Below are 23,003 nucleotides of genomic sequence, written 5' to 3'. Positions count from 1 at the left end.
AATTAATAGCCGTAGTAATAATAAAAGTATGACAGCATGAGCCAAATTATTTCACTTTCATGTCACCGTGTGTGCACATTAGACCTCCTGTGATACACATCCTCAGACTTCTCATCCCTGTTCCTGTGTCACAGCTGGTCCCTGCTCATCAATCCCATCATTATTCAATTTACTGTTAGTTTGTCAGTTATCTCCTTGTATGTATATAGTTTTCTGAGATGTTTGACACGAATAAACGTAACAGATTTTGACAGAGGTGAAAATACAAATACATAAGGTAGATGGCTTGTATGGGCAAGAAAGAATTTGAATGCAAGAAGTGTGATCTCAAGCATTACATGTATCCATATCTCTTCAGGCTTACGATGTCATCATCCCCATGTTATACTTTGATAAACATAGGACTATTCAATATAATTAAGCAAGACTTCTAATATATTTTTTCAGGGTATAAGAAAAAATTTTGCAAGGTATTCATTGGTTTGATGTGTACCTATTGTTCTACATTATAGTTATTAGCCATTATGTATTTTAAAATATTTACTGAACAAGTACATATTCTTTTTCTTTCAGACACGGATTGTTTTAGCTTACCCGACTTCGGTAATGCCACACCCATAGGCCAGAAGAAGACGTTATATAGGTCAGGAGAAAAAGTGACTTATAAATGTCCAAATAATTACCTTTTGGATGGACCAAATACTATCCAGTGTATTAACAGCCAATGGATAGGAAAGCCAATATGCAGAGGTACTTCAACGCAATTTTGAAACCTATTTGTGAAAATGTCTTAACTAATATAATATGCAATTCCTTCTAACAGCACTTATGAAATGGACATGGATTATTCTTTTAGGCCAGGTCGAAGAAGTTTATGTTTTAACATAAAGGGATATAATTGTGTACTCAGTGGTCAATCTGAAAGCCCAGTGGTTCTCAAACTGTGGTCTCTGGAAGAACAGAATCAGCATCTTCTGGGAAATGGTTAGAAATGCAAATGTGAATTCACAGGCTTGCTCAGACCTGTGGTGGCAAAAACTCTGGGGCTGCAACCCTGAAAGTGTCTTAACAATTCCCAAGGGATTCAGTGTATACTCCAGTCTAGGAGCCATACCTATAGCCTGGTATATTTACGTCCACCTGAATCTCACTGGTGAATTATACATTATGCATTGAAATGTCCTTAAGCGTTTGCAAAAAAGAATCATTGAAGGCTGTTTTTGTCAATTATACATTTATTTTTCTGTTATTTTGCCACTCATCTCCTGTTTGCACTCTCGGTTAATCATCTTTTTCCTTCAGCTCTGGTATTCTTCAAAGCGTGTTAAATCTTCATTTATTCTCTAAGGAAGTGGCTGCTGTGTTTATTTTTCTCAGAGCCTAAAATTACATTCATAAACAGGATAATTGCAAGCCAAATTCTGATGTCGAATAATCTTTTTATTTTGATTTTCTTGTGGTTTATAAATTCATTTTGAAAATACATAATTTGGAAGAGTGATTTGACTAGACCCTAAGGGATATGTCCAGAAAAACTCTCAGTTTCATAGAAGTTTAAGTCTTATAAAATAAAATATATTGCTTTATCTCCTTTTCTTCAATCTTATATGTAAATTTCTTAAAATTAGCAGCCTTTCATGACACATTAACTGTTGATTTAAAATCCTCTTAGAGATCTATTTGGAAACCCATTCGTTGATTTGCTATTCAAAATGACCATTATGTTAGAGATGAGATTTTTTTTCTTTCTATTCAGATATTTCCTGTGGGAATCCACCCAGAGTGAAAAATGCTATTATACTGGATGAGATGTCTAAGTATCTACCTGGTCAGAGGGCACGTTATGAATGCATCATACCTTTTTACCTGGTTGGGGGCAGAGAAGTGACATGTTCAAATGGGAACTGGACACAACCACCTCAGTGCCTAGGTAAAGTGTTTTATTTCCCTTAAAATATTCTCTTTAAATATTAAGAGAATATTTCAGGGACTAAATATGTTAATATAAATATATAATGAAGTAGTTATTTTGGTTCATTTTTTAATCTCAAATAAAATGATGGTGCTTAAAATCCAGTTTTTTCTTTCAGTGGACTCTATTGTGGATGTATTTATTTTATGAAAGATTTGACCAGATTAGGACAGCTGGAATCATGGAAAATTCTCTCTGTGTTAAGCATTAAGACCCTCGGTTATTTCCTGAGGAATAAATGTATTAAAGATACATGGAGGACATTTGACAGCTCCATGAAATTCCACTTGGAGACATGGAATCCGCAGCTGGGGCGTGATCACAGAATTTGATACAAATTTGGGCTTCTTCAGCGTGTGGATTATATTTAAAGGGAGGTTACTAGTTGAGCTCAACCCGGGAATTAGTGTATACTGAAGAAAAAGTCTGAGAACTTGATCATAGGACACTCCAGCATTTAGAGTTTACGAAAGAAGGGGAGCCAACAAAGGAGATATTATAGCCACTTGTTTTTCAAATCCACTTTCGCCTGGCATATATATTTTCCAGTCTTTTACTTTGATCCCACCTATGTTTTCATGTTTAAAGTGAGTTTCTTTAGACGCCAGACGGTTGGTTCTTGTTTATGTGTGCACTCTGCCATTTCAGTCTTGTCACTGAAGTATTTAAACCACTTACACTTAAAGTAGTTTTTGATAGATTAGGGGCTGTGTCAGTCATTTTACTGTTTGTCTTGTGTTTCCTGTTTCTCACTTCCATTTCCTTTCTTCTCATCACTGTAGATTTTTGAAACATCTTAAAATAATATTATTTTGACACCTCTATATTGTTTGGGGGCATATCTCATTGTATAGTTTCATTAGTGGTTGCCCTAATATTAAGATGTACATAGATAGCTTATCACTCCTCCCGGAATTGACATTTTACCACTTCATGTGAAATGTGGAAACCTTACTTCGATTTAGGTCCATTTATCCTCCCCACATTTTATTTTATTTTACTTTCTTTTTTTTTTTTTTTTTTTTAAGTAGGCTTCACAGCCAGCGTGGAACCCATTGCGGGGCTTGAACTCACCACCCTGAGATCAAGACTTGAGCTGAGATCAAGAGTCAGGTGCTTACGTGACTAAAACCCTCAGGCACCTCTTACCCTCCCACATTTTAAACATAAACCTTTTGTGGGGTGGGGGGGGGGGGATAAATGTTAAGTGTTTCTTCCACATATGTTGAGCACTATAGGAAATGACACAATGTTGCCCAAACATCCAATATAACAAACTCCTTAGGAAAAAGAGTCTCTTATATTTACCCTTATTTTTCTCAGTTGCCTTGTTCTTTCTTCCTGCGTGAAGTCTCAGTCCTCCTTCTGTTACCTTTTCGGTGCTATTTGAAGAATTCCTTTAGCAATTCTTTAAAGATAGATCTGCTGGAGATATTTTCCCCCTTTTCCATTGTCTCGGAACGTCTTTATTTCTCCCTTGTATCCTAAGGATGGCATCACTGGATGTGGCATTCAGAGATGACAGTTTCTTTTCTTCTAGCACTTGAGAAACGTTGTCACTTCTCTCTGGCTCCATGGACACAGATGAGAACCCCACGGACACTTGAACCCTTTTTCCCTTAGAGGTTTGCCTAATTTCTGTGTAGCTGCTTTTGAGATTTTTCCTTTTCTTTAGTTTTCCTCAGTTTGATTTCATGTATCTTGGCTTGAATTTCTTTAGGATTATCCTGTTTGGCTTTTTCAGTATGAATGTTTATGCCTTGTGCCCAACATGGGAAATTTTCAGCCATTATTGTTTGAGGGTTTTTTGTTTGTTTGTTTGTTTGTTTGTTTGTTTGTTTTCATCTCTAACCCCTTTCTTTTCCCTTTCTGGTTGTCCAGTCTTTTGCTATACTCTTACTGGTCCCTGAAGCCCTGTCCACTTTTGTTTGTTTTCAAAGTGAGTAGTCTGTATTCTATATTCGAGTTTATTTATCCTTCTGTCATCTGTAATCCATGATAGAGCCCATCCAGTGAGGATTTTTAAAAATCCATTATTCTATTTTTCTGTTCTATAATTCCCATTGGATTTTGAAAAACCATCACTAAATAATTCCATTATCTGTGTCATCTCAATGTTGCCATGTGTTGATTACCTTTTCTCTTTTGAGGTTTTCCTGGTCTTTGGCATAATGAGTGATGTTTTTCTCTCTTTTTTTAAAGGTGTATTTATTTTAGGAAAGTGAGCACTCATCCCAGTGTGTGAGCAGGGGAGGGGCAGAGAGAGGGAGCGAGAATCCCAAGCAGGCTCCTCTCTGCCAGCACAGAGCCCAACACAGGGCTCAAACTCACGAACCGTGAGATCGTGACCTGTGTGCAAATCAAGAGTTGGATGCTCAACCCACTGAGCCACCCAGGCACCCCTATAATGAGTGATTTTCAGTTGTATTCTAGACATTTGGGATATTATGTTTTAAGGCTCCGGATTTTATTGACATCTCTTATTTATCAGGCCTCCAAAGCTGCCAGAGTGCAAGTGCAGACTTCCCACTTGGCCTGCACTGACACCATGGAAAGTGGAGAGGCGTCTTGTTCCCTGAGTGTGGATAGAAGTCTGGGCACCTCACGTGGCCTGTGTTGATCACTGTTGATCTCTGAGCAACACGTGGAGAGGAATGGTCAAGGTTTCTTGATGATGTTTTTTCGGAGTTATTCGAATACTGTAAAAAATACTTCTGTCCTGTTAGAATACTCCTTTCCTGGGCCTTTGGCTAAAGAGAGCAGGCAATTCTTGGAATTTTTTTTTTCCATGAACTTGATATTGTTTCTGGGTTCCAGTCTTCTTCAGTGCTCAGTCCAGGATCCATAGAAGAGACAATGAAAACCCAAACTCACTAACTACAGTGTAATTCCTTGAATCCCAAGGTCTCTGATTAGATCGATATCTACTCTGCATCTTCCATAATCCCTTTTATTGTTTTTTATGATACGTTCAGGGTTTTTAGTTTTACTTAGCAAAGGGATTAGCAGAAATGTTTCTACCTCACCTTGTCCAGAATAGGAGGCCAACAATTCCCTTTCACATTATACAAATTTGTATTTCTTTGACTTAATTAAAGCTGATGTTTCTTTTGTAGTAACAATGAAAGTCAATACACAGTGACTTGAGATCCAATAGACACTACAATATGTTGTAACTAATGAGAAAATTTCTTTGTGTATATTAGCTCTCCATCTGTCTGGCATTTATTCACTAGGGAAAATGTTTTTTAATACCAGAATACTGCAAAGCAGACAATTTGTTAATGCTTTGTGTGTGCTTTCATGTGGGATAAAAGGAAGTGCTTAAAAGTGTTCTTCTCAGTTTAAGTGATTAGAATTTCTCCAATGAATCATTTCTGTCAGCAGAAATCACAAGTCTTGATGTTGTATATTATGCTATATTTTTATTTGCTTTACTTTACCCTGTTTTTCTTTGGATGTTCAATAAATCAAATAATATTCTTTTTTAGACCCTAAAGAAAAATGTGGGCCCCCTCCGGCTATTGACAATGGAGACATGACCACATTCCCAACATCAGAATATGCTCCAGGGTCATCTGTTCAGTACCAGTGCCAGTCCTTGTATGTGCTTGAGGGAAACAAGGTCATCACATGCAGATATGGACAGTGGTCAGAACCGCCAAAATGCTTGGGTAAATATCTTAATATTCACCTGGATCCTGGGAAAATCACTATAATGAGAAAGGTGTTTTGCTTTATTAACAGAATATTCATGGATTAACCACAATCATTCTATCAAATGTTTGACTACCAAATATTAATATGTGAAGAAATAAAATTAGAAAAAAAGTCTTATTCAAGCAACCACAGCAACAAAATATTCTTTAATGAAAGCTCTTCCTATTGTTATTGACATGATGCATCTTTCATTATAACATTTAATTAGCACACCTTAAACACAGTACCTCATTTTTACATCGTTAATCATTTAAAATGATTTACATCTATGTGATGGATTTTCAATGAACTGGTTGGAAAAGGTTTTGAGAACAAAGCCCTGGACCGGTGCAGACAATTCTGCTTTGAAAGTCTGAAATTCTGTGGAAAATATTTGTTTACTACTTAATGCTTATGTTCATTTTTTTTAAATCTTCAGATGTTTGTATGGTATCAGAAGAAACCATGAGAAAACATAACATACAATTAGGATGGTCTTCTAAGAAAAAGAGATATTTCCAAACAAGGGAAACTGTTCAATTTCAATGTAAATCTGGATATCGTAGACAGACATCACAACAAACATTCCAAGCAACCTGTTGGGACGGGAAACTGACCTATCCTGTTTGTGTATAAAACATGGTTAAGATGCAGTCCTAAAATTAAAACATGTACATTTATTCAAATTTTTCATGCTTATTTTGTCAGGTATTGTTAAACTCCTTTATATTCATATCAGAATTTGTGTTAAATATTTCATGGATGATGTAATTATAATCTGAGAAGTGAATAAATCACTTCTTAAAAGCACTTCATTAAAACTTGGCAAACCAAAATGCTTTGTGTCCTATTAAAAAAATATCTATGACAAGAAATGAGATTCAATCACTTCAGTGACGACTTCTATGCATCTTTCTCCTACCTTTCTCAAATCTTCCTCGGTAACTTCTGAGGCTTCCTGAGACCGTCCGTTTTGGAGGAAATGGGAGAAAAGGCTTTTCCATCTTCAAAATAGTTTCACTTCACAAACACTTCAAAACCTAACTATGTCATACCTATGTTAACACGATGTAAGTAGTTATTATTTACTTTTGCTTATCTATCAAAAGACAGATATACCAAAAAAATAATGGAATACATGATCTCCTACAAGATAACTCTCTAGCACAATAAAAATTAAAGAAAGAATAAAGGGAGATTAGAATCGAACTGGGTACATAACTATGATAACATGACATGAAAAGTAACAAAAAATCTGATGTCAAGTGTAAACACACACACAGTGTGCTTTGAACACTGAATAAATATTTATAAAACAAAGATTGTCAGGAAGCACAATAAAATATTGACAGCAGATTAGAGAAACTAGGGTTAAGAGTAGCTGTTTAACTTCTTAATACTAACCTGCATTCTGCATTGTATCTGTCTTTAATATACATCACCTTTGAACCACAAGAATATGTTGTTTTAAAATAAAGATAAAGTAAGGCAATACATGTTGAGAACTATGAAGACCTCTTTGGTAAAGATGTTCAAATCTAATGACATCTCCACGATTTTGCTGGTATAGAGAGTTTTGAACACATTCAACCACAAGAGTCTGAAATGCAATTTTTTTTTAAATTTTTTTTAACGTTTATTTATTTTTGGGACAGAGAGAGACAGAGCATGAACGGGGGAGGGGCAGAGAGAGAGGGAGACACAGAATCGGAAGCAGGCTCCAGGCTCTGAGCCATCAGCCCAGAGCCCGACGCGGGGCTCGAACTCACGAACTGCGAGATCGTGACCTGAGCTGAAGTCGGACGCTTAACCGACTGAGCCACCCAGGCGCCCCTGAAATGCAATTTTTAAATTTATACATTTCAAACAACATAAACAGTTAAAATCAGTTGACCGAAAACATTTTTAACTTCTACAAAAACATGAAATTTTTAGGATGAAAATAAAGATATAATCAAGGTAAAAGTATTTTTTTTTAATATATGAAATTTATTGTGAAATTGGTTTCCATACAACACCCAGTGCTCATCCAAGGTAAAAGTATCTTAAGGTGATATCTTCTTCCTTCATTTGCATCAAATCAAGTGGTATTCTCAGAATGAGAAACCAGGCTGTCTCTACTGGAGCCGATTATCTAAATCTGAATCACAAATGACAGTCACTTTTCTCACATTTAAAGGAATATTGTTACAATCCACAAGTTATCTTTGCTGTCAATATTGGTGTATAGACTATTTTTCCAGAACCTTTCACCCAAAGCTTGTGGAATGTATGTACGACACTTGCCTTGTAACCAATATGGCCTATAACCAATTATTTTCATTTTTGGCTGCGAAATAGCAACTTTTAAGATTAATTCTAATGTTTTTCTGCATTTATTGCCATTCCCGTGTAAAGATGACTGTTGATTTGCCAACTCCTTAATACTTTTACCTAAAAAGATTTGGTAAATCTTTGTATTTGCTCTTTAATTTCCAATTTTTGGAGTAAGGACTTGATAAAGCCACCACCTGATGGCTTTAGAGATATTTTTTCTTTTTCTTTTTCTTTTTTTAAATGTTGTATCAGTGGGGAGCCTGGGTAGCTCAGTTGGTTGAGCATGTGACTAGATTTTGGCTCAGTTCATGATCCCAGGGTCATGGGATTGAGCCCTGGGCTCCAGCTCAGCCTCTGTGCGGAGCCTGTTTAAGATTCTTGCTCTCTCTCCCTTTGCCCCTCTTCCACCCATTGAGTTCTCACTCTCAAAAAAAAAAAAAAAAAATAATAATAATAATAATAAATTAAAAAATTTAACAAAATAATAAATGTATCAGCATGAATTCATGAATTTTTATTTATTCAACTGTCACAATTAAAGATAGTCATTATTTCTGAAGCTCAAATTATCCCAAATTTGGCTAGTGAGAGCCTCTTGAAATGAGCTCCTTATTGCCTTGTTGTACCGCATTATTCTTTGAGCATTTCTTTTCTTTTTAGTACAACATGATGTTCCAGGCTTGCTGTATACTTCCCTGCCCAATACCTGTAAGCATACATGTTTCCAAAAAGGTCTGAATCTGTTTTTTTTAATGTTTATTTATTTTTGAGAGAGAGAGAGAGAGAGAGAGAGAGATAGGGCATGAGTGGGGGAGGGGCAGAGAGAGAGGGAGACACAGAATCTAAAACAGGCTCCAGGCTCTGAGCAGTCAGCACAGAGCCAGACACAGGGCGTGAACCCATGAACCACAGGATTGAGACCTGAGTGGAGGTCGGACACTTAACCAACTGAGCCACCCAGGCACCCGTGATTCTTTTTACTGGGAAATAGTGTTTAGAATCCAACTATTGTGCCCTTGGTACTAACTAGGAATATTTTAGAATAAGAACTTGATAATAGTGACCTTCTGATAGCTTTACATATATACACATTTTTTTAATTTTTTTTTAATGTTTATTTATTTTTGAGAGAGACAGAAATAGAATGCGAGTGGGTTGAGGCAGAGACAGAGGGAGACACAGAATCTGAAGCAGGCTCCAGGCTCTGAGCTGCCAGCCCACAGCCCAACGCGGGACGTGAACTCACAGCGGCGAGATCATGACCTGAGCTGAAGTCAGATGCTCCACCGTCTGAACCACCCAGGCGCCCTATATATATATATATATATATATTTTTTTTTTTTTTTTTTACATGTATCACCGGGGCACCTGGGTGGCTCAGTCAGTGGAGCAACCAACAAGATTTTGGCTCAGGTCATGGATCGAGCCCAGGGCTCGAGCTCTGGGCTGTGCGCTGAGTGTGCTTAAGATTCTTTCTCTCTTTCCATTTGCCCCACTCTCCCCACCGAGCTCTCCTCTCTCTCAAAATAATAAATAAATAAATAAATAAATAAATAAATAAATAAATAAATAATCAGCATGGATTCCTGAATTGTTATTTATTCAATTTGTCATAATTAATTCTAGGCATTGTCTTTGAAGCTCAAATTATCCCAAATTTGGCTAGTTGAGAGCCTCTTGAAACGAGCTGCTGATTGCTTTGTTATACCCCATTATTCTTTGAGCATTTCTTAAGACAACATGATGTTCCAGGCTCGCTGGGTATTTCCCTGCCCAATGCCTGTAAGCATACACCTTTCCAAAGGGGTCTGATTCCTTTTACTGGGAAATAGTGTTTAGAGCCCAAGAATTGTACCATCCTGTGAAGAGAATTATGTTGAAATAGAAATGTTCAACACCGTGGAAACGTCTTTAAATGTCTTCTTGCTTGACAGAAGACTGAAACAGAAGTGAAATTTAAAATTCATTTGCTCCTATTGGATCTTACAATTCAAGTTTAATAACACAGGTTAAATACTTTCTAGTACATTTTCTGTCTCTTCTCTTTACTCACATATTCTTATATTTCAATATTTGCAAAAATAATATAAAAAGTTTAATGCAAACATTACTACTACCAGGTAAACTACTGAATGAAGGTTACAATGTCCTTGCATTTATTTTGTCCCAGGATGTTCAACTCTGAATGTAAGTACTCTCTTCCAAAATGACTTCAAATAATCCTTATCTCTGATTGGTTCACTTCCCAACTTAATACAGTTTTACATTTATTTGCATTCATATTTTAATTTTAAATCATGCTTCTTCCTCTATTAAGCTAAACTTTTTAGATATGAAAAACAGCTACATGTTTCAAAAGTCAAAGTCACATGACAAGGCTCTCTGAAGAGTAAGCTTTTTCCATCATTTATCTGTTTCCTCATTTAATAAAGTTATATTTTTATTAGTTTCTGTCATCCTCCCCGTGTTTATTAATCTCCTTTTTTCAATATATAGAAGGGAGGTGATTTTACACATTTATCTGTACCGTGCTGTTTTCGTATTTATCATTCTAATCTTCTCTTGAATAGCCTTCCTCAGCTCCCTGCACCGAGGCTGCCTCAGTAGCTGTGCTGCGGTAGACACTGGTCACCAGCACAGTCTGGATCAAGCGTCCCCACATGTGGCTGCGTTGGGAGCCAGAAGGGAAAAGGCTGTCTGGCACTGCCCTCCTCTGGGCTCCTCTGGGCTCCTCTGACCTTGGCCTTGTCGCTGGGGTGCTTGAGAAGAAAGGCCTCCTAGGTCAGAAGGGTAGGAGGAGCCCAAGTTGCGCCTGGCCCCAGGCCACGTTAGGGACCCTTGTAAGAATCCTGGTGGCGGGCAGACACTGGGAGACCTAATCTTTGGACGCCCAGTGTGAAATCCTCCTTTGTGAACTGTGTCAGCGAACGAGCAATTAGTATTTATTTCTTGGTGGATGGACACTCTGCCCTTAACCGTTCCCACACGCAAAAATTAACCTAGTAGGAGCCAAGACCCCAGGTCTTTAAATCCATGCCTCCAGGGCACACAGCAGTCCCTTTCAGGGAAACCCAAAACTTCACACCTGTCAGAGTTTTGAAAAATATGACTGCAAATTTGCAAAACACTGTGTAACACATCACACTCATTACCTCAATCGTTTCTCATGGAAACCCCATGACGTAGGTACTCCATCCACATCTTTCAGAGAATGCAAGGGTTTTAGAAAGAATAAGCCGTTGGCCCAGGATCACATTGCTAGGCAGAAGCCAAGCCATAACCTGACCCTAATCTGGCTCATAGATTTTTTTTTGTTTTAATAAGCAACGTGAATAATTTAATTAGTTTTGGAAACCCCTCTCCTCCCCAAATAACACCTGAACGCAAAATGCAGTAACGCTTTGCAAAAGTTACCTACAGGTGGTCAAAAATATTTTAAAACAGATTTGAAGATTGTTTGTAGTGTTTTTACTCATAACATGAGGCGCAAACCTTGGACTAGGGCGGATTCCCGTATTGCTATCACCCCAGGTAAATTTAAAACAAAAGAGAAAATTCGGAGACTTCCTAGCGTGCAATTAAATGCAAAGACAAACAAAGCCCTTAAGAAAACCATTCGAGAGGGCTACGAAACGAATAAAACACAAGGGTCAATTACTTCTGTGGGGCTGAATTAAACTGAAGGGAAGTCAAGACGCCCTAACGCCTACCGAGCGGCAATAGACAGAGGCACTTAGCCACCGCGGGACCCCTGCAGGCGTGCAGGAGCCAGCCAGTCGCGCAGGCGCAGGGCGGGAGCGGGAATCCGCCCCGCCTTCCCGGGCCCCGCCCCCCCCGCTTCAGTTCCGGGTCCTGTCAGTAGGGGCGGCCGCGGTCTGGGCAGCGGCCAAAGCCGCGAAGCTGCGCGGCCCGGGTTTCCAGCCGGGCCTCTTTCCCGGCCGGGCCCCAGCATGGCTGCCCCCAGGGCTGCGGGTGGGGACGGTGCCGCGTTGTCGCGTTCCTGACGGCCCCTGGCGTCTGTGCTCTCCTTCTCTTCCCCAGGCCACTCCAGCAGACATGTTTGCCAAGGCCTTTCGGGTCAAGTCCAACACGGCCATCAAGGGGTCGGACAGGTGAGGGAGAGAAGGGCCCTGTTCCGCCCACCAGGACACCCAGCCATTTCTCCATCCCGGCTGGCCCACAGCCCTTTTGGACTAGCTCAGCCGACCCGGGGTGGAGGCCGAGGGGTCCAGCGGGGGAAGGGACCCCAGGGGACCAGGCTGGAATAGACATGCTTTGAGGATGAAGAGGGAGAGGAAGCCTGATTTATCTCCCAGGCTATCTTTTGGATATTGTAGTTCGTTTAAAGGAAAACGTAATTCAGTCAGCGCTTACTGACTGCGATCTATTGGAGGGCGCCAGAAAAGAAAGGAAAGAAGGAAGGAAGAAAGACAGACGGACAGGGTGCCTCTCTCCTAAGAGCTTAGAGTCCCTGAGGAGAAATCAGATGGGGAACCGAGAACTACAACGATAGGAGGAAAAGTGTCTAGTGATTACTTCTGGCAGGAGAGACAGACAGATGGAGGGAGAGGTGAGGGAGAATTAAGGGACATGTTTTGAGGAGAACCGTATCTGTTCAGTGTCGCAAACGCAGATAGCACGTTGCGAATTTTGGACCCCGTGTTCTATAGTTGTCACTCTTGGTGCCCTGGTATAGCTTTTTAACCATCTGGACAGGTTTGCCAAGCATAGAGAGAAGGGAGTGGGTGCGAGGGCTAGGCATAGAGGCAGGAAGGCAGGGCTGAATTTCCAAAGTCAGGCTAACTTGGTTACTGCCTGGATCTCAGTTTCCCTCTTTCTTCGTAAAATGGAAAGTCTTGCCCCCAAGAATATGTGACAATAGAGGAGACATGGGATGTGAAAGAGAATAGGATGTTTTGGAAGAGTGTACGAGAGTAGGGCATCATAAAGCAGTTTTTCCTTGGCGCCTTGATTTGATAGTAAGTCCTTCCGAATCCTTTGCATTTCTCAAAATGCATCCAGGCACGATTCATACGACTCATTGGTTTGCTTTCTGCAGGAGAAAGCTTCGGGCTGATGTGATGGCTGCTTTCCCCACTCTAGGAACAGATCAGGTCTCTGTGTTGGTACCTGGAAAGGAGGAGCTCAACATTGTGAAACTGTATGCTCACAGAGGGGATGCAGTGACTGTGTACGTGAGCGGTGGTAACCCCATCCTGTTCGAAGTGGAGAAAAATCTGTATCCGACAGGTATGGCAACAGGATGGACATGGCCATTACTGTAATCCTTGCCTGGCATCCGTTACTCCTTATTTCTTTCATTCACCTGTCTTACTCAAAACAGTAAGTGCCAAATCTCCCAGTACCATCCGTAAGAATCGTTTCGGGCCCAGTGTCCCTAGAATTGGGTCTTTCAAGGTCGAGACTTACTGCCGTAGGAGGGAGAATGAAAGGGCCAATACAGAAAGAGCGCGGTTGCCAAGAGATATTCTGAGATGAAGGAATAGTAGTTCCTAGTGGGTTAACTAGGGATGGAGCAGGGGTCTCGAAAAGGGTGGCATTTCAGGACATGTAGGAAATACGTCTTAAAACGATGACTGGCAGGATTTTCTTTAGAGACTGAAAAGATCCTGTGATAGGAAAGAAGCTGGGTTAATGAAACCACGTACCCAGCGGTCTTAGTGATGTACTCCCATCGAGATACCTCACAGGGATTCTTCCTTCGGCTCTATCTGGCTCTCAGGATCCTTTGCTTTCTCTCCTTGTGACAGAACTCAGACATCTAGGGTCCTTTTGTCTCTAGCTGCTGACACCTGCTTTGTCACTGGGGCTTTTCTTGCCCTAAGCTGGGCTGCAGCAGCGTAGGGCCGTCTCCTTGGGCCGCTCCTGCCCCCACCCCACTTTGCTGCTATAGGGACACAGGAGGCGCTTTTTGATCTAAGGGTTTTTACCACTAATCACTATGAAAACAGACGGAATACAAATAATAAACATACGGAAATTTCCAAATTGTTTACAGGCTGGTGCCCTGTTCTTAGTCTACTTGTTTCTGAGGTCACAAATGGAATCCTCCTTGGTCTTTGTCCCCGCTTTTACCTGCTGTGCCCATTTCTACAGCTACAATCAGGTGGAATGATGGGGCCTCCCAGTCTCAGGTGTCATCCAGGTTTTTAAGAATCTACCTTCTTCGGGGCGCCTGGGTGACGCAGTCGGTTAAGCGTCCGACTTCAGCCAGGTCACGATCTCGCGGTCCGGGAGTTCGAGCCCCGCGTCGGGCTCTGGGCTGATGGCTCAGAGCCTGGAGCCTGTTTCCGACTCTGTGTCTCCCTCTCTCTCTGCCCCTCCCCCGTTCATGCTCTGTCTCTCTCTGTCTCAAAAATAAATAAACGTTGGAAAAAAAAAAAAATTAAAAAAAAAAAAAAAAAAGAATCTACCTTCTTCATTCCCATAGCAAAGCCTGTGGGCCCACTGCCTCCCTGTTATTTCCTAAGCATACCCACAGAAGATTTCCTTAGTCACTGAGGAGAGAGCTTTAAAGACAAGGAGTGATAACCATTTATAATTTTTAAAAATTATATTCACATGTATTTTTGTATATGTGTATACTTTTTCAATTTTTAGTAGTTTTACCACCTTCACAAGTGTGGAAATTCTTGGTGATATCCTAATATTTATCCTTCCATGTTTCCATTTTATATGGCTGTATAATGGTATAAATATGTTTATGTGATTTGTAAGCATTTTTATGTATATTTGTAATCGCATATATTGCGATTATTAAAAGATAAAAAGGTATATTAGAAAAAAAAAGAATCTGCCTATTTTAAGAAGGAAACCCCTAGAAACCAAGGCTACACTGTATGTTAACTAACTTGAATTTAAATAAATACATTTAAATTTGAAAAAAAAAAACACAAAAAAAACAGAATGAACCCTCTTTGGGCCTCACAGCCTCTTCTCTAGCTTTGAGCTGAGTTCCTTTACTGTCCCTGAATTAAAGTGGCCTTCGCATTTGTCTTTGCCAGTGCCCCAGGGGATTGAATTTTTGGCAATAAATCTGTGTCTCTTTTTGGGCAGTGTATGCCTTGTGGTCCTATCCTGACCTTCTCCCAGCTTTCACGACGTGGCCTCCGGTGCTTGAAAAACTGGTGGGGGGAGCAGGTAAGAAGATTTCCCTATATTCTGGCTATCGACTGAAACCCGCTTAGGAAGGACCGACTCCCCCAATAAATGTACCCGCTTCCTGCGTTCATATGGTTGAAAAATGGAATTTTTCCCCCGTTTGCGTTTCATCTCTCTCTTGACTGCTTCCGTGAGGTCCCTGGGCCTCTACGACGCTGTTGAAAGGCTTCAGTCAGCTTTGTACTTTGTACTTCAATGAGAAAATAGTTTGTGAACTGCCATAGGCTGTCCTTTAAGTCAGTAGGATAAATTTGGGAAACCAGAATAAGATAGGTCATGGAACTGGCCTTGGTGCTTCAGTTGGACCACTAGCCCCCCTAGGGAAATGGTGTGATACTCAGGTTGCCGTCTTTTAATTTTCATTATGAATAACCTAGCTGATACCTGATAAAGGTTTGTAGGTTGAGTGAACGAATAAATGATGAAGTAGAACTTGGAATTGTTTAGAGGCAGAATACAGTTTGTGATACATTTGTTTTCGTTTGCTGCAGATTTGATGCTGCCAGGACTCGTGGTGCCCCCTGCTGGTCTGCCTCAGGTACAGAAGGGTGACCTCTGTGCCATTGCCTTGCTGGGGAACAGGTACTGTGTCAGTCCACTGTGCCTTTGAGGGAAAAGCTTGGGTAAAACTGGGGGAAGATTTGAGAAATGACGGCTTCCAATGCATATGGATAAAGGATTACACGAGAAAAAAACAAACAGGTTTTTCTGGAGTGGGCCACTGGGGCCTTGGCAGTGAGCCTGTGGAGGTGTCTTTATATCTGGGCCAAGTGTATTTGCTGCTGCTGATTTTTTTTTCTTCTAGTAATTTTACATTTACGGAAGAGTCGCAAAGATAGTGTAGAGTTCTTATCCAGCTTCCTGTAACGATAACGTTTTTTATAACCAGAGTACAGGTATCAAAAGTAAGGAATTAACATTGGCACAGTCCTATGAATACAATTGTAGACTTCATTCATATTCCCCCAGTTTTTCCATGAAATGTCTTTCCATACCACTTTGCATGTAAATGTTGTCTTAGTCTCTGGTCTGTGACATTTTCTTGGTCTTTCTTGGTCTTTCATTGCCTTAACAACTTTTTCTTCATCATCTACATCATCATCCTCTCTTTTAATTCTGTTTTTCATTATTTATTTTTGAAAAGGAGAGGATGTCAGTGGGCAGAGGCAGAGAGAGAGAGAGAGAGAGAGAGAGAATCCCCCTACATGGGACTCAATCCATGTGCCCCGGGATCATGACCTGAGCTGTAACCAAGAGTCAGACGCTTAACTGACTGAGCCACCCAGATGCTCCTAAGTTATTGGATTGTTTTCTTGAGATATATTTTACATACTACAAAATTCACTAACTCCAAAGGTACATTTCGGTGATTTCTAGTGTATTTTTACAGAGTTGTTCAGCCTTTAAACATAAATAAGGAAGTATTCATAGGAACAGTTCCGAAAAATCAAAAGCCCCCTCACCTCACAAACCTTTTGTCCTAGAAGTAACCGTATTTTTTGATGCATACATCCTTGTCAGCCTTCTTGAATGTATGCATATGTGTGCTTATGAAAACGTACAATTTTGTTGTGTATGGTTAAAAATACAACCAAATGGAATTATGCTTTATCTGTATTGTGTTTTCACTTAAGATCATGGGGACATTTTCCAGGTCAGCAAGCTCAGGGACGCTGAGCCTTCTTACCTGCTATGTGGTGGTGGAAGAGGTCCTCTCTGAGTGGACCTTGTGGTCACCTCCAGTGTGTCTTCATCACAAACAATATCTTTTTTTTTTCTTAACGTAATTTGTTGTCAAATTGGCTAACATACAGTGTGTACCGTGTGCTCTTGGTTTTGGGGGTAGATTCCCATCGTCGATTGCTTACATACAATACCCAGTGTTCATGCAAACAGTTGCCCTCCTCAATGCCCATCACCCATTTTCCCCTTTCCCCAGCCCCCTCCCATCAACCCTCCATTTGATCTCTGTATTTAAGAGTCTCTAATGGTTTGCCTCCCTCCCTCCTGTTTGTAACTATTTTTCCCCTTCCCTTCCCCAGTGGTCTTCGGTTAAGTTTCTCAAGTTCCACACGAATGAATATATATATATATGTACATATATATATATATGTATATATATGTATATATATATATTCCTCTTATCCATTCATCAGCTGATAGACATTTAAGCTCTTTCCATGATTTGGCTATGTTGAAAGCTCTGTTGTAAACATTGGGGTCCACGTAACCCTATGAATCAGCACTCCTGTATCCTTTGGATAAATTCCTAGTAGCGCTATTGCTGGGTTGTAGGGTTGTTCTATTTTTAATGTTTTGTGGAACCTCCACATTGTGCTGAATCTGCAGCAGGCTCCAGGCTCTGAGCTGTCAGCACAAAGCCTGGCTTGAGGCTCGAACCCACGAGCTGGGAGATCGTGACCTGAGCTGAAGTTGGATGCTTAACCGAATGAGCCACCCAGACACCCCTGTAAATGATTTTTAAAGGTGCTTTTATTATTTTATCTTTTGAAGTTTACACACGATAGATCTGAATGGGTTTGAATAATTAGAGAGTTAATGAAATCCCAAGTATATCACCGGTTACTGCCTTGCACATTCCAAGAACCTGAACACGTTCCAACTTAGAACAGCCTGGGTTTATAAAAACAAAAGTGGGTCACAGCATTAACATTCAGTGGGAGTGCAGTGGGAGTCTTGATTCCAACTCTGGCATTGCTGGGGCTTGTGATTGATTTTTTTTCTTTTACTTTGCAAAAGTTTCTGATGGGCGGAGCATCTAGTAATCCCTTTCATTCCCAAACTGTGTTTCAACTTCCTTTTGGAGCAAGTGCTTTCCTGCTCTAATCACAACTTTTAGCTGAAGAGCAGCTGACATAGAGTGAGCAGTGTGGGCTATTAAATGTGCCCCTAAAGGATCCTCAAAATGAGATTTTCAGCACAGGTTGTTTGGCTTATGTGGTGGACTGTTTGTGTTGCAGAAGGTAAGAGTGAAAAAAAGAAAGCCTTTCCTGTGTTATAAAACATTTCTGTTCTGCTTTTCACAGTGGTAATAGGAATTTGGTGTAGATTGTGATTTAATTACTGTTCTGTAGCTTAGTGTGTGAGTGGCTTTGACATTGTTAAGTTTCAAAAAATAGAAGCAGCTTATTTAGGTGATGTGATTATTCATCATAATTTTATTTAATGTAAAAATTCAAAACATGTTTTAACATTTTGAATGCTGTAATATAAGCATTTCCCTTGTAATTATCATAAAACATAATTTACTCTTTTTGCTTAGAATTTTTACCCAAATGCTTTCTGTGAAAGTATGAAGAAGCATATGAACATATATAGAACCAGAACAGAAATTAGACAATAGAAACCTTCAAATCAACTAATGACTAGATTTATCTCAGATATAGATGTTAACTCTTTCTGAAGAAGAATCCCTTTAGCATTTACAACTGTTATTGTCACGGCCTTAAAAGTCTTATAGACAAGCAAGCATTACTTGTACCTTTGGCATGAATATACCATATAAATTTGAAAAAAATGAATATGCAATGTTTATAACATCCAAATATTCTCATGGGTGTTTTCCTGTGGTTGTATTTGAGGTATATTCTAGAAGACCAGTCTAAAGACTATTCTTAAGAGAATAGTGAATATGAATGTAGAAGTTTTTATTTTCTGGCATTAGTAAGGCGATTTCTAGACACATAATTACATTTCATTCTAACACTACTTCTCAATAGATTAAAAAGTTTCTTTGGATGGAATTTGGTTTCTAGTTCATGATAGGAAACTGTGTGATACTATTTGATTTACTTTTTTTGAATGACATTTTTAAAACAAATGAGTTACCTATCATTCATAAATTTCCAAAACATTTCACTAAGTCAACAAGTTTTTTTGAATGCTTGCTTCCTGTCAGCCTCTAAGCATTGAAGTATACCAACAAATAACACTAAAGCTCTGTCATTGATGGTCTTTCAATTTAGAAAATGAAGGCAGGTATCTCTCTTTAATTATATTCCTCAGTCATTTTTTTAAGGTTTATTCAAATATGCTTCATTTTTTTTTTTTTTTCTGAGACACGGAGCGTTTTTAGTTTCACATTCTGATATGCTATTGCTTGGTTTTTAGTTCAGAAACCTTATATCCAGCCACCTTTGAAACTAGCTATACAGTCGTATTTACTGCATATGTAAATATTGCAGTGTGTATTCAAATGTAAAATATTATTGTATCGGCAAAGAGTTCCAGAACACTCTTAATGCTAGAAACCATTACAAACATCTTTTTCTGTACACAAGTGTTTTTGTCTTTTCTTTAGCAGGAGTATGTTCAGTGTCTCAATATTTGCATGCTGTTTGCCTAGGCTTTATGTGGACATCATTTGTCATGTAAGGAAGATTTGTTTTCTTTCCAGCTCATGTTTAAAACTCAAGAATTGATGCCAAGTTTAATTAAACTGTTTCAGTGATTACAAAGTGGAATTTGAAATTTTAAAATCGGGTGTTATAAAGCATGTATTAAAAATTAAGTAATACTGATGTAAACTCCTTACTTACATAATTGATTCCAGCTGACTCATTTCACCTGTATTTTCTATTTCACCAAAATGTGTTTAAATGTGGCATCCGTTTCTGCTGGTGAATTGGGCATTAGCACTCTACACGCTATCGTGAGACTGACTCTAAATCCGGCTAATTCCTAATAGAGAAACTGTACCATTACTATTTAAAGTATTTAAGGCAATACTTTAGCCTCATGATTTTCCCAAAAACGCACATGATGCACAAGTGAGTAGAAAATAATCACATGAATTTTCAGCAGGTGTAGAACTGTGATTTATTCCTTGTTTGCCAAAAAGTTCTAAAACTGGTTTGAAATGCCAATTCCATCCGTCTACCATACCTAACAGAAACTTCACTCAACAAAGTAACCTTACTCATTAAAAATATCCATATATCCTTCAATAGTTGCCTCTGGTTTTATTTCCCATGTAGAAATAAATATGAAATAGTAAATTGAGATATTGAGAACTACCACATTGAATAGTGAATGGTAAATTGAGGAATTGAGAAGACAGTTTGGAACACCAGCACAATCTGCTTTACTCAACCAGTCTTAATGTTTTAGCATTTCATAAATTGCCTCTGTCCTGTTCAGAGTGAACATTCCTCAAAAAATCCTCCTCACTCTAAAGAGGAATGATAGCCCATAGGAAGAATTTATTGGCCCAAGTTTCATGGAGACCAGTTAGTACCTTTTCAATGCAATAGGCTCTCTGCTTTGCCATTGCCAGGTCTGTAGAAACATTAGTTGTTTTCCTTGTAAAACATCGCAGTTGGACGAATCACCACAGGCTGCTAAGAACTGGTCGTATTTACAGGACAAAGTTTAGAATAACAGTCCCTCAATCTTACCACATAGTAGTTTCTGTTTCCCGGAATATATTATGACCAGCTTTTCATGTAGACCATTTAGACTTCGGGTCTACAAAGTGTATAATCTTTGAAATTAGCCACAGCCCAGAAATTCCTGGCTGAGAAATGTGAATAAATTAAAAACCTACTAAACCTACTAAAATTTTGTTTGGAGAGTTGTGGGTGTTACCTAATTCTGGAGGTTTCAAGGGCCAAAAATAATCTTTCAGGACCTAAAATATAGATCAAAGCTAGAGAGATTCTCTTCTATCAGAAAACAAAGTAAAACAATTTTTTGTATATTGTTTCAAGTACAAGATGGTTTCCAATTTTAGAGTTAACCCTCAAATGGAAAAAATAATTGACATTATCAATCGTAAGAATTACTTATAAATTAATTAAAAGTACTATTTTATAAAGATGTGTATGAATGTTATACACAGTTATGTAATCCAGAAAACTTGAGGTAGTGGCGTTTAGTCCCGAACTCTGTGTTTCAATTCCAATATGATAAATAGGAATTCGCCTTCTGCTGTCAAGAAAACTCCAGTTTTTAGAAATAGTTGTGTGATGTTTACCTATATGGTGTGACTTAAAGTTGTGCAGTGTCCCAACTGCCTTCAGTATCCTCTCTTCTTTGAAATGTAGTAGGGGCACCTGGGTGGCTCCGTAGGTTAGGCATCCGACTCTTGATTGTAACTCAGGGCATGATCTCACAGTTTGTGGCATTGAGCCCCCAGCAGGCTCTGCCCTGACACCTGGGAGCCTGCTTGGGATTCTCTCTCTCTCTCTCCTCATCTCTCTCTCTCTCTCTCTCCCTCCCCCTCTCCCCCTCTCCCCCTCTCCCCCTCTCCCCCTCTCCCCCTCTCCCCCTCTCCCCCTCTCCCCCTCTCCCCCTCTCCCCCTCTCCCCCTCTCCCCCTCTCCCCCTCTCCTGTTTGCACTCTGTCTCTCAAAATAACTAAATGAACATTAAAAAAAATAAATTCTATTAAAAAAAAAAGAAAAAAGAAAATGTTTTTTAAAAAAGGAAAAAAGCCCGGGCACCTGGGTGGCTCAGTGGGTTAAGTGGCCGACATCAGCTCAGGTCATGATCTCGCAGTCCGTGAGTTCGAGCCCCGCGTTGGGCTCTGTGCTGACAGCTCAGAGCCTGGGGCCTGTTTCAGATTCTGTGTCTCCCTCTCTCTGACCCTCCCCCATCATGCTCTGTCTCTGTCTGTCTCAAAAATAAATAAATGTTAAAAAAAAATTAAAAAAGAAAAAAAGAAATGTATTTATTTTACTAGATTCAACAAACCTGAAATTTATGTGGAATACCAAACACTGTGAATAAATATTGTACAGTAGTAAAATCCAATAGTCTTTACTGCAATTTACTGTGATTCATATTAGCTGAAAATTCTCTGTTACAATTTCAGTGCAGAAAGGTAGAAACGGATGATGAGGGTGAAGAAGGGGACTAAGGAACTCTGGAAGGTGAGGTGGCCCTGGGGACGGGAGATCTGATGGGTGAAGGTTGACAGCGCCATGAGAAGGGTCAGAGCAGATGCCCCACGAGTGTCACAAGAGGGAGAGGTGTGCCACAGCAAGCCGTGTTTATTTTTAATGTAGACATAATGGAGAATGCATATGCTACTTTTCTGCCTGCACATAATGTTAAACTACAACTCAGTTATCAAGTTTTGTTGAAATTGTTCTTAGCTGAAAATAAGTATGTCCCCCAATGACACATATATTCTCTTTTAGCCTTTGATTGCTAGGGCTACTGGCCAAGTCTACATCGATCCACTTTTCTTTGCCCAATCCCTGATTGTTCTACAACCTTTGTACTTTCCCTTCTTCCCAATTACACCTCCCCCTCACCCCACACACCATTCCTACCTGCCCAGGATGTGAGTTTTTCCCAACCAGTCTATCCTGTGCTCACTAAACTGATGTGCATTTTACCCATAGCTTAACAACTTTAACTAGTTTCAGAATATGGTGCATAAACAAGAGATGATATATTTGGGGTAAAATGTGCTACATTTTAGGAAAAAAATCACAAAAATAACAAAAGTGTTAAATAGGTTTGACAGAGCACTTCTTTGTGTTTGGACGTTTTAACTGAGAGAGCCAAGTTTCTCAAACCATGTTGACCAAAAATGTAATAGATAGGAAAGTGATTATAGAATAGTTCCTTCAAAGGCTCCCCAAAGCCTTTTTGAACAAAATTAAAATGATTCGTGACTTCAAAATTATGGCATAAATTTCAAAATTATGGCATAAATTCAAAATTAAGACATGTAGACAGAGGTACAATGGAGTTACAGATAGCAGAGTTTCTTGGGTTCATGCAATAGAGCTTTGAGATCACTGCACAGGTGTTCTCATGTCTTACCTTTTACACTGGTTGCCGTCCACTGTGCTCTTCCCATG

General features: G+C 39.5%; 1 protein-coding gene across 3 annotated transcripts in view; it reads left to right on the top strand.

The window, feature by feature from the left end:
- The window catches only part of CFH (complement factor H), a 199,853-nt gene that overhangs the window by 101,383 nt on the left and 75,467 nt on the right, over window positions 1-23,003 (top strand). Inside the window, exons 21-24 of one of the 3 annotated variants that reach the window (XM_030302776.1) lie at window positions 574-750; window positions 1,757-1,930; window positions 5,464-5,646; window positions 6,111-6,507. In XM_030302776.1, coding sequence (XP_030158636.1) covers window positions 574-750; window positions 1,757-1,930; window positions 5,464-5,646; window positions 6,111-6,307 — 731 coding nt within the window. In that variant the 3' untranslated portion in view covers window positions 6,308-6,507. Of the gene's footprint in view, window positions 1-573; window positions 751-1,756; window positions 1,931-5,463; window positions 5,647-6,110; window positions 12,100-13,046; window positions 13,238-17,643; window positions 18,154-23,003 lie in introns of those variants that run through there. The other 2 variants (XM_030302774.1, XM_030302775.1) reach the window with 2 other exon arrangements.

Source organism: Lynx canadensis, chromosome F1 (assembly GCF_007474595.2).
Source record: "Lynx canadensis isolate LIC74 chromosome F1, mLynCan4.pri.v2, whole genome shotgun sequence".
In the NCBI taxonomy this organism is placed as follows: Eukaryota; Metazoa; Chordata; class Mammalia; order Carnivora; family Felidae; genus Lynx; species Lynx canadensis.
This window is presented reverse-complemented; position numbering and strand designations above follow the sequence as displayed.